The following is a 15585-nucleotide window of genomic DNA, read 5'->3' as shown; positions in this document are numbered from 1 at the left end:
GGGCTGATGTGGGGGCCGGGGTGGGTCATCTTTAGGGTGGGTGAGTGGCACAGGGTTGGGGAGTGACCCTGGGGGCCAATTTGGGGGTCAGTGCCAGGGTAGGTGAGTGGGGCAAGGCGAGGGAAGGGACCCTGGGGGCTGATTTGGGGTCAGCCCTGGAGCGGGGGGGTGACCCTAGGGCAGAGGAGTCCGACTGGGCTGGGGGGGGCCTCAGACTGTGTGAGACTGAGCGGGACAAGTGCAGGAGGGCCGGGGCTGGATGTGTCCAAACGCAGAGTGAGCCCCAGCGCTAGGAGTGTCCCCGAATCCCTCCCGATCCCTCAGAATCCCCCGGGATCCCTCCCCGGGTCCTCCCCGTTCCCGTCGGGCCCCGCGCGCCCCTCGCGCCGCTGCCGGCCCGTGATGCAGCGCGGCGCTGGCGCAAGATGGCGGCGGAGCGGCAGGGCGGCCGCGGGGCCGGGGCGGAGGAGAACCGGGACGGCAGGGACAGCAAGGAGAACAAGGAGAACGAGCGGCCCGCCGCCGCGCAGCCCGGCGGCCTCGGCGACAGCCTGGGCCTGGAGAGCATCCTGCGCCGCGGCGGGGGAAACGTGGCAGGCTCGGCCCCGCGGGAGGCGGGGGGACGTGGCGGCAGCGCGGGCGGGGATCGTGTGGCCCGGAGGCCGCGGCCCCGCGGGGAGGGACGGCCCGGGTCGGGCCCCGTGCGGGGGCACCGCGGAGGGGCGGGCGGTGCGGGCCCGGGCCGGCGTGAGGGGTTGGTTTGGGTCAAACGGCTCAGCCCGGCGTGCCCGAGGTGTGGATTTGTGGATTTGTGCTCTGCCCGTGCGGCTTCTTCTGCCGAGCCCTGTGGCGGCTGCAGCCGGCCCCCACTCCGGAGCTCTGTGCTTTAGATAGGAGCGGGTCACCTCGGAGCTGCTGGTTGCAACGTTAAAGCTTGAAGCAGTAATGGATGTAAAAGTCTTAACGGGTGCACCGAGGTGGCGAACCGCCTCCTGCGGGTTCAGCGCTTCCGAAATCTGATGTGGCCTGTAAAGCTCGTGGAGGTTTGTTTTTTTTTTCTTTGTACGTGAAACTTTGGTGTGAAATTAGTCCAGCTGCACAGCTGTGGGAGAGCTGGGGTTTATCTTCTGGGTCGGAGCAAAACCCAGGTGAAATGAGGTTGCAGTTTTCCACGTGGCATATGGCAGGTGTTGTGTAGTCAGTAATTGTGGACTAAGATGCAGACATGGCAATTGCCCTGCTAATGCTGGGAGTATCTGAATCGATGAAAAGGTGCATAATACAGGGGGTGTGAATTCAGCAAGTAACTGCACAGGATAAAAGAGAGTCTGAAAAAAGTCTTGGGTAGACGCTGTGTTGAGACGTTGCAGTTTGATTTGTTCCTTCCACAAATGCAAAATAACTCAGTTTAGTAACTATTGGTGCAGGTTCTTAATTCTTGAGAGACTTAATTTTCGGTGTAGTTACAAGAAAACATGTTGATAAGCATCTAATAACTTTAAATGTCTGGTGGTTTCTTTATGTTTAGTATTAGTGTTTTTGTTAAAGGGGTTGTTGTACACTCTGGGTTTTGGGTGTTTTTTAAAGGATTCTAGATAAAGTTTAAAAGGGAAATTTTAGGACATAAATATATATACCACAGAGATTTCCTATTTGTGGTGGAGACTGTATTTCACAAAATAATCTACCTTGTAAACGATGTGAAAAACATCAGAGATTTACCAGAATATGGTGTATTATTTGGTAGTGTCACTAAGGGCATAAAGGAGCTACAGGATGCACAGAAATTGGCAAATACACTGAAGAGTGCAGAGACTGAATGGGAAAGATGGAGTGATGGTATCCCAGGTCACAGGGCAGTGCACTGTGTCACAGATGTTTGTTACAGTCATGTGCAGCAAGACTAGAAATGTGTTGGAAAACTGAGCGGAAAATCAGCCCCTGAGTTCTTTCCAAAAGCTCTTTTGAGGAGGTTCTGTGTTCAGAAAGCTTTTTGTTTGTGGAAGCTGTGTGGGGAAGGCAACAGTGATTCTGTTCAGGGTGTTTGTGTCCTTTTCCTTTTAGGAGATGGGAGGTTTAAGGGCAGGAAAGCTTCTCTCTACCTCAGTTTTGCTGTCAAAACCATGTCACAAGCGTGGCTGGGGAGGCTGTGTAGCCAGGCTGGGGCAGTCAGTTGTTTCAGCCTGAATGTGTCTGTCTGCACAGCTTGTTATCCCAAAACGAGCTCCAGTGACAGCAAGGCTCCCATGGATGCTGTTGGAAAAGGTGCTTGAAGTTTGTCTGAGTCCTGGCCTTGCTGATATTCACGAGCTCTGAAGTGAGCAGTGGAGTCATGAGGTGCTTTAGAACCGTCAGATCCCTCAGCTGTGTGTTTTCAGGAGGTTTTGGGGTGCCCCTCTGTTCACAGCACATTTGTTTAACGGGACCTATAGAGTTCCCTTCCATTATTTTGGGGTGGAACAAGGGGCTGGTGACAGACTGTGCTGTCCATGTGCCTTAACACGAGTCGCAGTCCTGCAGATCGTGAAAGAGTCGCAGCAGCAGCACGGTTTGAGACATGGGGACTTCCAGAGGTACAGGTTAGTACTGGGATTTTCTCCCGTGGCTTGGCTTCTCTTAATTTAAAATGTAACCCCCCTGTAGCAAGCAACAAAGCCTATCTGCCAAGTAAATACCCCTGACAGGTTGTTCCATATGAGCTGTTCGATGTGTGCTGATCTCTGTTCGCTGCAGCATTCTGTGGCTGTGCAGACAGGCACTTGTTTCTCCATTGCCCTGAAGAGCCAGATTGTTAATACCTCTGTGATGTCAGTACTCAATAAACACACATAAACCAGTTAGTAAGGAGAACATCATTCTGATTTTTTAAGATCAGGGATTATTACATATCTTCTTCCCTTTCTTATTTTCTATTAACTACTGCTTTACAGGCAGTGTCTGAGCAGACACAGAGTTCTTAGTTGTTAAAACATGACCTGACACAGCCTTTAGTCCTTTTTTCCCTGTTTGGATAGAGCAGGAAGCAGAAGGAAAGTTGTTCTTTGGCCAAACTGAGTGTGGTTGTCCTTTTTTAGGGGTTATTGCTCCCGCAGGCTACGGAGGCTCCGAAAAACTCTCAACTTCAAGATGGGCAACAGGCACAAGTTCACTGGGAAGAAAGTAACTGAGGAGATTCTCTCAGACAACAGGTACAGGATGGAACTGAACACTCAGTTTATTAATGAAGGGGTTCATTTCAGTCATTTCTTTCCGTGTGGATATGGTGAAGGAATTCTGTACAATATGCTCAGAAACGTTTCTTTTCAGAGGTATGTGTTGTTGATATTAGTAAAAGATAAAAGCCAGGATTTTGGGCTCATTTCCCGTCTTTTCGTGTCAGGAATGAAAAGGAACACTTGAAACATCTGCTGTCTCCTTTCTGTGGGAAAAGAACACACTGTGCTGCATTCACCTGTGTTGTTAAGAACACATTGAACCCATTCGAAGGACGACCCAAAATGATAAATTCTTTGTCTTTTCAATGTCTGTGATGCTACAGAATAGTAGCAAATTCTCTTCCTCAGTGGGACAATTGCATTAGAAATAATATGACTTTGTGTGCTTAGAATGTTAAGAAACATTCCGGCTGCTCAAGCGCGAAACGCAATCGAGCTGAACATCCATTACTGAACTTCGCAGATCCCGCGCGAAGAACCGATGGTGATGTCATTCTCCTTTGGGTGCCGTTTTTTCCTCATTAATCCCCCTGTGTCCTGCAGGTATTTGCTGTTGATCCTGATGGATGCAGAGAGGGCCTGGAGCTATGCCATGCAGCTGAAGCAGGAGGCCAACACGGAGCCCCGCAAGCGCTTCCACCTGCTGTCGCGGCTGCGCAAGGCCGTGAAACACGCCGAGGAGCTGGAGAGGCTCTGTGAGAGCAACAGGGTGGATGCCAAGACAAAGCTGGAAGCACAGGTAACCACTGGTACTTGGATTTTGTTTTGCAGCCCAAACCTTTGGATTTGGGGTGAAGAGATGAGAACTACCTAGCAATGGATAATAAAAAAAAAGTAAAAATGATTGAGGGAGACTAAGGTGATGCAACACAGCCTAAGAAACTGTCCTTATCTTTTGAGTTATCTTTATTAAATGCCCTGAGATAGCCACCTAGAACACAAGATCTGGGGCTTCAGTTCCTGGAAAACAGAAAGCAGCTGTGTTGTGACACTGGCCTCCTTGAACAAGGGGATTTAGTACCTTGCTCAGTTAATTAAACTGCCATTTTATAGCATATTGCTGGAAAAAAAATGTTTTGTAACATTAGTGGGCCATGTTGATTGCATAACAAGCAAGAAACCTCTTTGCTTTCATCTCTGAGCAGCCCTGTCTAGTGGAAGGTGTCCATGTCCATGGCAGGGGAGTTGGAGCTAGATGATCTTTCGGATCTCTTCCAGCAATCAGTTCTGTGATTCCATTCCATGATTCTTTGATTCCTTAGAAATGTAGCAGTGTCAGTTGAAGAAGAAAAGGGAGGTAGGTAGGTGGTAACCTGTCATCCAGATCAGTTGCCTTCTGTGGGAAGCCCAAACTAAAAGGGCAGGGCTTAGTCACTCACTGCAGGTGTCACAGCAGCCTTGTGATAAAGGTTGTAGTAATCGGGGATAAAGGTTGTAGCAATCAGGCCGTGGGTGAATTCCTGTGCCCTGCTCTCTCTGCAGGCGTACATGGCTTACCTCACCGGGATGCTTCGCTTCGAGCACCAGGAGTGGAAGGCAGCAATGGAGGCTTTCAACAAGTGCAAGTGAGTTCCCCCACTTCACCAGCTTTGTTTGGTAAATAGCATTGAACCAGTGGGGTAAGTGTATGTACAGTATGTACAGCAACTCTCTGTTGTTTAGCTCATTGTGCATTTAATCAGGAGGTGCCTGTGAAGAAACAGCATCCTCCGGAGCAGAGACACAAACTCCGAAGCATTAATATTTGTTCTTTGCTGTAGGACCATTTATGAAAAGCTGGCCAATGCTTTCACAGAAGAACAGGCTGTGCTGTATAACCAGCGTGTGGAAGAGATCTCGCCCAACATCCGCTACTGTGCCTACAACATTGGTAAGGGCAGGGGGTGCCTGATCTCCAGCAAAGAGCAAGGCTTGCCCACATGGAAGGAATGTTGATTTAGTTAAATACTGCTCTGAGTGACACTGCAGCAAAGCTGTAATATTCTGGGCAAATTCTGCACAGGTTCTGGGACAGTGTAGCAGTGGAGAAATAGACTCATTTTGCAACAGCACCTGTGGTTTTGTGTAGAAAGACAAAATAACAGTTTGTGGTGGTTTGCCTGTGGAGTCAGAATGAAATTGCAAGTTTCTCTCCTTTGTCTCCCAAACTGCCAGTTTGATCTCGATTTGTTGATTCTCTCAGGTGACCAGTCTGCCATGAATGAGTTGATGCAGATGAGACTGAGGTCTGGTGGCACTGAAGGTCTCCTTGCAGAAAAACTGGAGGTAACTTATTTGCACACTTCAACTTGAAACATCCATTGACACTCTGTTGCTCAGAGTCAGAATATAACAGAAGTGAGCATGCAAGCCTGGGCTCTGTGGGAAGCCACACTTCCCTAAAAAACCCTTTGATTTCAATATAGTTAAGTGTAATGTGAATTTAAGAAATTCTGGATCCCTTGAAGTTGAGGCTCATAATGTGAGTCTGTTCTGTGCAGGCTCTGATCACCCAGACTCGAGCTAAGCAGGCAGCCACGATGAGCGAGGTGGAGTGGAGAGGGAGAACTGTTCCAGTGAAAATAGACAAAGTGAGGATCTTCCTGCTGGGCCTGGCTGACAACGAGGCAGCGATCGCTCAGGTAACCCAGGGGCCAGCACCGGCCTTCTAACCATCCTCTTTCCTTCAGAGCAGTGCCTGATACCTGGACTAAAAGCTTTTGAGTAATCTATTTGTTTCAAGGTTGGGGTTGGAAGGCTAAAAGTGTAAGTGGCAATACTGACCGTAACCCAAAGATGAGGTGTCATTTGGGATGGCTCTCACAGTCTGGTAGTCTGGGAGATCCATTCTGAGTATCCCTGCTCTTTGGAACACTGTGCTGCCTTTCAGCAGCAGGGTGATGACCATTATTTTTAGCCTGTCACTTGGAAGTGAAGGTTATATTTTTAAGAGCAACTGTTTTTGAATTACTGGTCTAATTTCTTTAAGCATCTTGCTCAAATGCTCCTACTTCAGGGCAGCCGAAAGAAAAAGGATACATATTAACCATGTTATTTTCAGCCACAGAAAGCAATTTGCCAGGTGAAGCAAGTGCTATGAGTTTTATTCCATTCTCTCACTGACTTATGGAAATCCTCAAAAGCAGGAAGAGGGTTAATAAATGTGAGGATATAAATCAATCTCACATACAGTGGTTCTGAAACACTTCATAGGATCATAGAATATCCTGAGTTAGAAGGGACCCACAAGGATCAGTGAAGTCCAGCTCACTGGAACTTGTAGTGTCTCATACTGTGCAGGTCTTGAATATTGTAGTCAAGTTTTCCACTTGGGGCTTTTCCCTTGGAAATGGTGACCAGATGGTATATCCTGCTTTTCAGTGGCTGCATACACACTTGCAGTTTGAAAAGGCAGCGAAAGGATCTTCAGTAACAACTGTTACGACTAAAGATGGGCTTTTTGCAGCACAAAAAACCTTTTGTCACCAGGAGAATAATGATGATAAATAAAAATGGGAAAATGAAAACCCTTCAAAGGGATAAGGCAGGAACAGGGGATAGTGTTAAGAAAAACGTGAGTAGGATAAAAAGGATGTGGTTGGGTAGGAAACATGAGTGTTACCCACTCTTGTCAGAATGTTCTGAATTGAAGGGTGCTGAACGTGTTTGTTTTTAGGACGCACATACACATGGCCAGCAGGTGGAAGTGCAGCTCAAAGTTCCTTCCTTTAATTTCCTTCCTGCCAGGCTGACAGTTGGATTTTTTTCATTGTAGTTGCCCTGTAAAGCAGTGGCAGAAGAGTGGGCTGAGTTGGTTTTCATCTTGCTTTGTGTTCCTTGGGAGCTCTGAGTAAACAGGGGAGTTTTGTGGTACAGAATCACAGCCGGTTCTGGTGAGAGCTGAGCGTGCAGCAGCACTGTTTATATTTCCAGAGGGCTAAAACTTGGCCTTTTGGAAGCACTTCTGTGGTTGTGACAGGCAGTCCATCTTCAGCTGAATGCACTTGTGGTTCCTGGGATCTTTGGCACCTTTCTGTTTATCTTGACTGAGTTAAAACCCTGACATAAGATCAGTGCTCTGCAAGGTTTAATTAGAAGTAAAACCAGTCTGTTGTGTATAAAAATGAAGTTTCTCAGCAAAATTGCACCATTGCCTTCAGTATCCTATTGGTAATGGGAGAAACAGAACAAATAAGCCAAACTGAAATACAAATTCAAGTCTAAAATTGCTTATGGCAGCCCTTTTGTGGGTTTGAAGGCATGACTTTGAGGGCCATTGGCTGTAACCAGGTAGAAGTGAAAAGGCTGCAGGGCAGCATGACAGAAGTGTGCTCCTACCTGGTGTTGCCTCAAGGATTCTGTGCTCATCTCTGGACTGCAGCAAAAAATAACTGTCAGAGGTGTTACACAGGGGTTCAGAACAAATTTTAAATGAGGATTGAGCGCTTTTGGAAGTGGGTTCAGTGGAATCAGTTCCTGTGATGCCCTTTAGGATGAACCTGTGCTGTTCTGTCAGGGCACTTGAACCACCAGCTGTAGCACTTGTATCTCAGTTTTGTGATCTGATCTCTCCCAAGTGAGAACCTATGTGCATTTATGCATAGAATCATCAGCTCAAGGAGTTTTTGCTTCGAAAGGGAAGCCTTTGTTTCATGGCAGGGCCCAGCCCTTCCCCTGTTTGTGCCTGACTGATGATCTGGCCGTGTCTGTTTTCATTTTTGTGCGTACAGTGAAATTGCTGTGCTGCTCTGGGTGAGGTTGAGAATGCAGTCAGACTCGTCTCTGGTTATTCTCAGGAGTCAGTCCCACCTTAAAAAAATTCTTGCAGCAAATCTTAAATTAAAAACAAAAAAAAACCCACCCCAAACCCAAAAAACCTGCCTTCATCTCAGGATACCTGAGGCTTTGTGAGGGAGTAAAAATAACATTCCTTATTGGGTTTGCAAATGTGGGAAGTGGAGAGGCAGAGACTGCAGAGCTCTGTGGAAGATAAACAAGTGAGCCTGTTTTTAGGCAGTTTTTAGACAGTTGCATTTGGACAATTGCAAATTTGTTGCAACAAATTTGTTGCTCATTTTATGCTGTTACCTGGAAGTGGTATAACACAGTGCTGGTGCTCTTTAATCTTCTTCAGTTTCTAAGGTTGAGGTTTGGTTTTGGGCAGTTTTACTGAATCAGTTAGTCTTGCAGTCCCCACCTGGTTACTGAATTAAGTCGAGTTTGGGAGCTTATTTAATTAGGTACATGATATACCAGTAAATTAGGCAGAGATCAGGCTGCAACTTGTTTTATAAGAGTTGTTTTCAAGTTCTGGTGTTGGGGCAGAAGGCCAAAAGCTGCTTCACTTTTTTGACAAAACCTGTGGCGACAGCAGAGAAGCACTGGGTCGCTCCTGCTGCTAAAATACAGGGTTACTGTAAAAAAAATGCGTCAAACAAGCAAATTGTTGCCACAGTGAGCATTGCTAGAGTGGGAGTGGAGAAAAGATAATCATCTCCATGTTCTTACCACATGAGAAAAATGAAATCAGCATAACAAGAGCCGTCTGCATTGGTAGTTTGCCAGTTCGGTGCTGCTCAGCCCTTCAGTTGCTGGGCCTTTCCCACAGTGCAGTCCAGCCTCAGCTGCTCTGGGAGCAGCGCTGGTGCCATCCAGGAAGGGAAGGGAGCTGCTGGGAAGGAAGGTGGCTGGTGCAGAGATGAGGCCATGAGCTGTGTGTGTGCTAGGCCTTCAGTGCTGCTGAATCCTCAGCACTGACCACATTCCCCACGATTTCTGGCAGTTTGCTCCCTGGAATGTGTTGCAGACAGCCACAGGTCGGAGTTCTAAATAAATCTTAAAGCCATAATTTGGGGAAAACTTTGTTTGCTCTCCCCAGTTAATTGGTGCATCATACAAAAATTTCTGATTTCTAAGCTGCCTTGAATCTCCTTTGCTCTTAGGCAGAAAACGAGGAGACCAAGGAACGTTTGTTTGAGTCTTTACTCAGTGAGTGCAGAGATGCCATTCAGGCAGTCCGTGAAGAACTGAAACCAGACCAGGTAAGCAGCAAACATCAGCTTCTGTTTCCAACAACACAGTATTTCTTTGGGGCTGATTTGTCTGTTAATCTTGCTTAAGAGTAAAAAGTGCTGAGGTTTCTTTAATTAAGAGCTGCATAGGAGTTACCTTTGAATTTATTCTCTTCAGAACTGGAGTGGGGAAATAGCAGTGTAGAAGCCCTCTCTCTTTTACCTGAAAGTCTGTTACAGCTTCTATGGTTTACCCAAACCTTGAGTTGCTTCTGTGTTTTTCTTCCCTTGTCTGCCAGTTTTAAGTAAATCACGCAGTGTTTTGTCTCCAATGTCCACAGAAACAGCGAGAGCACTCCCTGGAAAATGATTCTGGGAAGGTGTCCAACATCCAGTACTTACACAGGTAATAGGCAAACATTGCTGTGTGCTGGTGTGAAGAAGTCGTGTTCTTGTGTCAGTGTTTTAATTGTTTGATTTTGGTTTATGGGGATTTTGTTCCGGGCCTCTCTCATCTCCAGGATGACTGTACGGATAAGGATCTGATCCGTGCTGCTTCCCAAACATTCTCCTTCAGTCTCTCAAAGTTGACCTTCCCTGTGTTTTTCCCCCACTCAGACTGGGGGAGGAAAGCGTTTCCCAGAACAAAGAGCAACGTTTGAGTGAGTCTCTGGTGGTGTTTTCTCTGTTTTCTGGGTAGTTACCTGACCTACATCAAGCTCTCCACGGCCATCAAGCGCAACGAGAGCATGGCCAAGTCGCTGCAGAAGGCCCTGCTGCAGCAGCAGCGCTCGGACGAGGACGGCAAGCGTACACCCCGGCCACAGGACCTCATCCGCCTCTACGACATCATCCTGCAGGTAATTCTTCATCCTTTGGCACAAAAACCTAATGGAGAACGCACAGCAGTGCAGTTGAACTGCCTGTGCAGTCTGAAGTACCTGCAGGTACCTTGGAGATGCTCAACATCTACATGAAACACAAAAAAACCCCTTCTAGTTGTGAGCAGAAGGTGCTGCTGGAATGGCTGTCCTTGGTTGTGCACTTTAATACGGTTTTAAAATAGTCTTTCTGACTCTTTTATGCAGCACCCTCAGAGCTGCCTTAATTTCTGCTCGCCAGGGAAAGTAGCAGCTAAAAATACTTGTTCTTCATAAGCAGTTTCTCAGTTTCTCCCATAATTTTTCTATTAGCTGTGGGAGCCTGTGGCTGAAGCAGTTGTGAATGGGAAAGGGAAATGCCTTATGAAAGAATTAGTTCATGTGAAATCTAAGGAGTCTTTGTCCTAATTCCTGTTTGTGTCAGGAAATCTGTCCCGAGGGCAACTTGCACAAGTTTCAATGAGAGTCCTTCACAAGGTTAGAAAACTGATAATTAGAAAACTGGAAACTATTTCCATGGGAGTGTACTGTTGACTTGTCAGAAGGGGCAGCTTTCTCCTGCTGCAGCAGATTCCAGAGGAAAACAGTGCCTGCATTTGTTATTCTGACTCTCCTTTGCACAGAACCTTGTGGAACTGACACAACTTCCTGGCCTAGAAGAGGACAAGAACTTCCAAAAAGAGATTGGATTGAAGACACTCGTGTACAAAGCTTACAGGTGACTGAGAAACAGCCAGGTTTTCTTTAGCACATGTGACATCCTCAAAGGTTGTAACTCCAAAGCTCTGTGTGCTGTACTGCTGATGCAGTTCCCTTGTGAAATGGAGACTGGATGCTGAGGGGAAACTGGCCAGTGCTACTTAAGGATGTCTTCTGTTACCAGTCCTGTGAGTTGGCAAAGGGTGTGGATAACAAACATGTCAGGACTCCACTCTTCACTGTTGCAGGTGTTTCTTCATTGCCCAGTCCTATGTCCTGGTGAAGAAGTGGAGTGAAGCTCTGGTGTTATATGAAAGGGTGCTGAAATACGCCCGTGAAGTTCAGTCAGGAGCTGGAGCTCACAGGAACAGCTTGAAGGTAGGAGCCCAGTCCTGTGTGTAGAAGGGAGCTGAAGTTTATGAAGAAGCTCTGTCCCAGTATTTATTGTTAATTAAGTGCCAGGCCATTACAATTCAAGACTGATCTTTAAGCAGGGAGAGGAGTAATACTCATTATAGCAGAGACTTTCTAGTGATGTGGGAACTCTTCAACTGGCCCTCGCCTTGAAGGAGAGGCAGACTTCCTGTAACAACTCCAAAACAATTTACCACTTTTCCTCACCTGTACATTTTTTCCTATACAACTTCTGTAGTGCCTGAAGCACGACACTGTAGCTTTTCCCCTTCTGGGAAAGCTTATCAGCACCAGGAGTTAGTTCTTTGTCGGGTTTTCCCTTTACTCTGACTCTTAGGCTGGCCCATTTCAGGCTCTTAAATAATTTTCTTTAATGCCCTAGGAGCTGCCTGATGTTCAGGATCTGATCACTCAAGTTAATGCAGAGAAATACTCCTTGCAAGCAGCAGCTATATTAGGTGAGTAATATACTACAGCCTATACTCCAGCTCTGCTCTAATGTATCTTGAATAATGCCCCTGCAGCTATTTCATTCCTTTTATTTCATTTCTAAGGTTCCAAATGTTTTTCCACTTCACTCTGATTCATGCAGGCTCTGGAAAACGAATTTTTCTCCCCCCATTTCTAGCTGCCTCTAGCTGTGTGTAATGCAGGCAGGCAGTGACTGCACACTTGGCATCTTGCTCCCTGCCCAGGGATGTGAAAACCCTTCATGGGGATGTGCACCCTTTTTAGAAACCTGCACAGAACAGCTTCGTGTTTAATTTTTTTTTGCTGCACACAATATGTCCTTACATATCCCAGTTTTGTCTGGCTGGGGGAATTTCTGAGAACTACTGGGGAGAGCAGAGATGTTCTGCTCTTTGTCAGTGTCAGTCTGGTCAGTGGAACTTCTGGGAACTGAGTGAACTCTGTGATTTCTTGGACTGCTGTTTTTGCTGTGCCTGCTGCTGGAAACCCAGGATAAGGCAGGGATTGCCTGATTTCTTATTGCCTTAGTGTTGCTTTAACAGACCCCCCGGGGCTGTTCCCATCATCTGCTGCTTTTCAGAAATTCCCATAGCAATGTGAAGGAGCAGCTCTCCACCACTGCAGAGCTGTGCTGGCCATAGCTGAGCGTTTGTCTAGAAAGGAAGTTGATTCTACTGAAAATAATCTTGCAGGGAGCAAGGATCATAGCAGAGCTTGGGGCACCTGGTTCCTGAGGCAATCCCACTTTACACCGAGGTCAAGCCTGTTATTCTTACCACTTCTTCTTCAATTTTGCAGATGCAAACGATCCTCATGAGTCTGAGTCTCCATCTCAGGTCAAGGATGGCAAGGTAAGAGCCGAGAGCTCAGGCAGATTCCAGTAGGGCTCTTAATGACCATCACTGTTAACCTGTTACCTGAGTGACTCTCACAACTCAAGAAAGGTCACACTGATGGGGATTTGGTCATGACTGGTGTATTTGGGAGATTTTATTAGGCTTTTTTCCCAGAGATCCTTTGACAGGGGTCTGGATCATTTTCACAGGCCCAAGATGCCAGGAAGTTCATCATCTTCTATCTCAGCTGCTGCTCAGTCCTCTTTGCTTGTTTGACCCCCTCAGCTTTGATGTGCCTGATTTGTGTTTCTGCCTTGGTCTCTTTCAGCCACTCTCAGAACGGTTTGAGACTTTCTGCCTGGATCCTTCTCTTGTCAGCAAGCAAGTCAACCTCGTGCACTTCCCACCGGGATTCCAGCCCATTCCATGCAAACCCTTGTTCTTTGACCTGGCCCTTAACCATGTTGCTTTCCCACCTCTGGAGGACAAGGTGGAGCAGAAGGCCAAGAGTGGCCTCACAGGATACATAAAGGGCATTTTTGGATTCAAAAGTTAACCAGGACCCCCAGAGAAACAGAGGTTTTATTCTGTATTGAAGGAAAAGCTCCAAGAGGTTCTAGGACACCAATACCTGCACCTGAAACCAACAGAGGGAAGTTTCACCACCTTCTCCCCTGTGTCCTGTGTGTATGTCTGTGCACTCACATTCTCTCCCAGTGTATCAAAGACAAGCAATTATTCAGAAACAAACACACACTATAAATAGCTGAAAATAATCTGGAGCACAGAGAAATTCCAGTTTGTTTGGAGAAGTTCTGTGACCAGTGGCCTGTTCAGGGCCAGTACACATCTACTTATCATGGACCAGGGCATAGGTATAATTTGACTCTTCCCTCTGCCCCATTATTTGACACTATAATTTGGTATTTTGGTCTAGAAATTGGGGTGTGATGGGGAAACAGAGGTAAAAGTACAGGAGAACTAAACCAGCAAGGTGAGGCTCCCACATGATGGCTATGGAACAGTAGCCAAGGGGGCTACTTCTCCTTCCCTTTTGAATCGCAGAAGTCTCTGTATTTTTTAAAAAATGTAACAGTCAGAACTGACAAAATTGAGCCTCTTTCCTTATGGATAAGGATGGCAGATACCAAATGTTAATGGTTACCCCAGCTGTGGTGGGTGAATTTGTACTCTGGGCCAATAGCATCCTTCTTTATTCATACACACCTTTTGTTAAATACCTGAATACAGTATAGAACCTATTCCTACAAGGATTTTCCTGGGAAAATAGCTTCATGGGTGGCTTTGGAAATAGCTACTTGCTCTTCATGGGAAGTTGGGTCTCTCATTGTTCGTTTTGTCTCTGATCTAAACCTTGCCTGAAAACAAGATGATCTTTTTCTGGAGTTCATCTGTTGCTTTGTTCTTCATCCTTGGTCAGTAGCTACACCTGAAATGAGGGATAAGGAACAGGAGACCAGGAGGTTTGTGAGTGATAAATCATCTCTGTCGTGCCAGACAGCTTTTTTTATAAAGCACCCGGGTGCCACAGTGACGGGCACTTTGAAAATGCAGATAATTTCATAATTGTGATGACCTTAACAGGAAAAAACCCCACAGCACATGGGCAGAATTGTTCCTAAATAAAGGATTTGGAAGTTTCCACTAGCACTGTGTGGGTTTTCACTCAGCCTGTGGCTGGAAGGTGAGGCAGCAGTTTGTTCTGCCTGAACTCCTGCACTTGGTTGTCTGGACTTTGTGCTGTTTCTCCATTTTTAGTCATTAGGGTCAGAAACAGAAGAACTGTTTTAAATGGTCGAATTTTTCCGTGGAAATTTTTCCATGCAAGGTGCTTGTGAGATGAATGGGGGTGATTAACAATTCCCATTATTTTAATACAAATGTTTGCTTCTTTGTTCCAAGTTGATTTGATTTGTGAGTTCTCAGAGTACAGAAGGACTCTGTACTTTCAAGAGGACTGTGCTCAGAGAGAGGTAAGAGGAGGAGGAGGAACTTCTTGTTTGTGTTTAATCTTTGTAACGTGGAAACAAAATGGGCATTTCTGGTATTATAACTAATTCCTTTTGTGTGTGGATGCCAGGGGGATTTTACAGGAGGAAGGGAAAGTGTAAACCTGAAAGAAATATGAAGGACTTTTTTCATCAGATTGCAATTTTTAGAAAACATGGTCTTGACTGACGGATTTCCCTGTAAAGCCCATTTCCTTTTAGGCCAGGGAATAACCAGCACAAGCATCACCTGCTCTGGTTCAGGTGATCTCCTGTGTAAATCCACCTGAGCTGCTCTTTCCCTCTCAGCTTTTCTATCAGATCACTGAGAGCTCCCATTTGGTTTGCACACCAAACTCCTGCTTTTCTACCACGGCTCCATGCGGTGCCTGGATTGACTCCAGGAAAACTTGTACTGCGGCCACTTCCTAGTCAGTTACTGTTGCAAAAACCTAAGAGCAGTTTGGCCTCTTTGTGCCAAACATCTTTTGACAGGTAACTGGTTAGTTGGGGGCAGATAAGAAATTTGAAAACAATAAAGTTTTATTCCTGACCTCCCAGGCGTGTAGTTTGTGTTGAGAACACCGAGCACTCTGTGCCTCCCAAGCGCTCAGAGGATCACGGTCCTGGGGCTACTGAACCCCTGGAGAATGGCCACTTAGCTCTGGAGGAGGATCTCCTGCCCCCAGGCTCAGATAACACTACTCAGAGGTAACTTGGCTTGTTTGTTTTGGTGTAGCGTTAATAAAAAGCAACTAGAATGGAATTTGTTAGGAGTGGTGTGGCTTAAGTCATGTGGAAGGCGCTAGGAAAAAACCTCAAAATATAAAAAAGGAAAAAAAAAATTAGGTCACCTGTATAAGGCAGACCAGACTCACAAAGAATATTGAGGGTTTTCTCCTGCAGTGGAGTTGGGATGGTGAAGGTGAAGTGTCTGATGTGCTGTGCAGAACAAACTGATTCCCTTGGACCTGCCAGGAGTGTGCTGTGCCTGGAACAGCCAGGGCAAGGTGCAGAGCACTGGCTTTTGGGGCTTGGAAACCTTCCTGGCAAACCTGCTTCCTTATTGT

The 15585-nt window shown here is 46.5% G+C and overlaps 1 protein-coding gene across 1 annotated transcript; it reads left to right on the top strand.

Annotated features, from left to right (window-relative positions):
• The first annotated feature begins 419 nt into the window (after nucleotides 1-419).
• Nucleotides 420-14172, top strand: SRP68 (signal recognition particle 68). Its single transcript, XM_027907544.1, has 16 exons — nucleotides 420-564; nucleotides 2513-2579; nucleotides 3075-3188; nucleotides 3759-3954; nucleotides 4698-4780; nucleotides 4976-5085; nucleotides 5398-5480; nucleotides 5696-5836; nucleotides 9137-9235; nucleotides 9547-9611; nucleotides 9906-10065; nucleotides 10710-10804; nucleotides 11034-11163; nucleotides 11582-11657; nucleotides 12469-12521; nucleotides 12835-14172. Exons 1-16 carry the CDS (start codon nucleotides 426-428, stop codon nucleotides 13060-13062), a joined length of 1839 nt encoding a protein of 612 aa, XP_027763345.1. The 5' UTR covers nucleotides 420-425; the 3' UTR covers nucleotides 13063-14172.
• Nucleotides 14173-15585: the final 1413 nt, after the last annotated feature.

This window comes from Empidonax traillii, unplaced genomic scaffold (genome assembly GCF_003031625.1).
Source record: "Empidonax traillii isolate 1590-97213 ecotype Southwest subspecies unplaced genomic scaffold, ASM303162v1 scaffold1492:size189942, whole genome shotgun sequence".
Classification (NCBI taxonomy): Eukaryota; Metazoa; Chordata; class Aves; order Passeriformes; family Tyrannidae; genus Empidonax; species Empidonax traillii.
Note: the sequence above shows the minus strand (reverse complement) of the source record. Positions and strands in the feature narration are given on the sequence as shown.

Excerpts from the sequence above, each read along its gene's own strand:
- SRP68 (XM_027907544.1), top strand. The coding sequence starts at position 426 with ATGGCGGCGGAGCGGCAGGGCGGCCGCGGGGCCGGGGCGGAGGAGAAC. Across the intron at positions 5,837-9,136 it reads ACGAGGCAGCGATCGCTCAG|GCAGAAAACGAGGAGACCAA; the intron begins GTAACCCAGGGG and ends CTTTGCTCTTAG. Across the intron at positions 12,522-12,834 it reads CTCAGGTCAAGGATGGCAAG|CCACTCTCAGAACGGTTTGA; the intron begins GTAAGAGCCGAG and ends GGTCTCTTTCAG.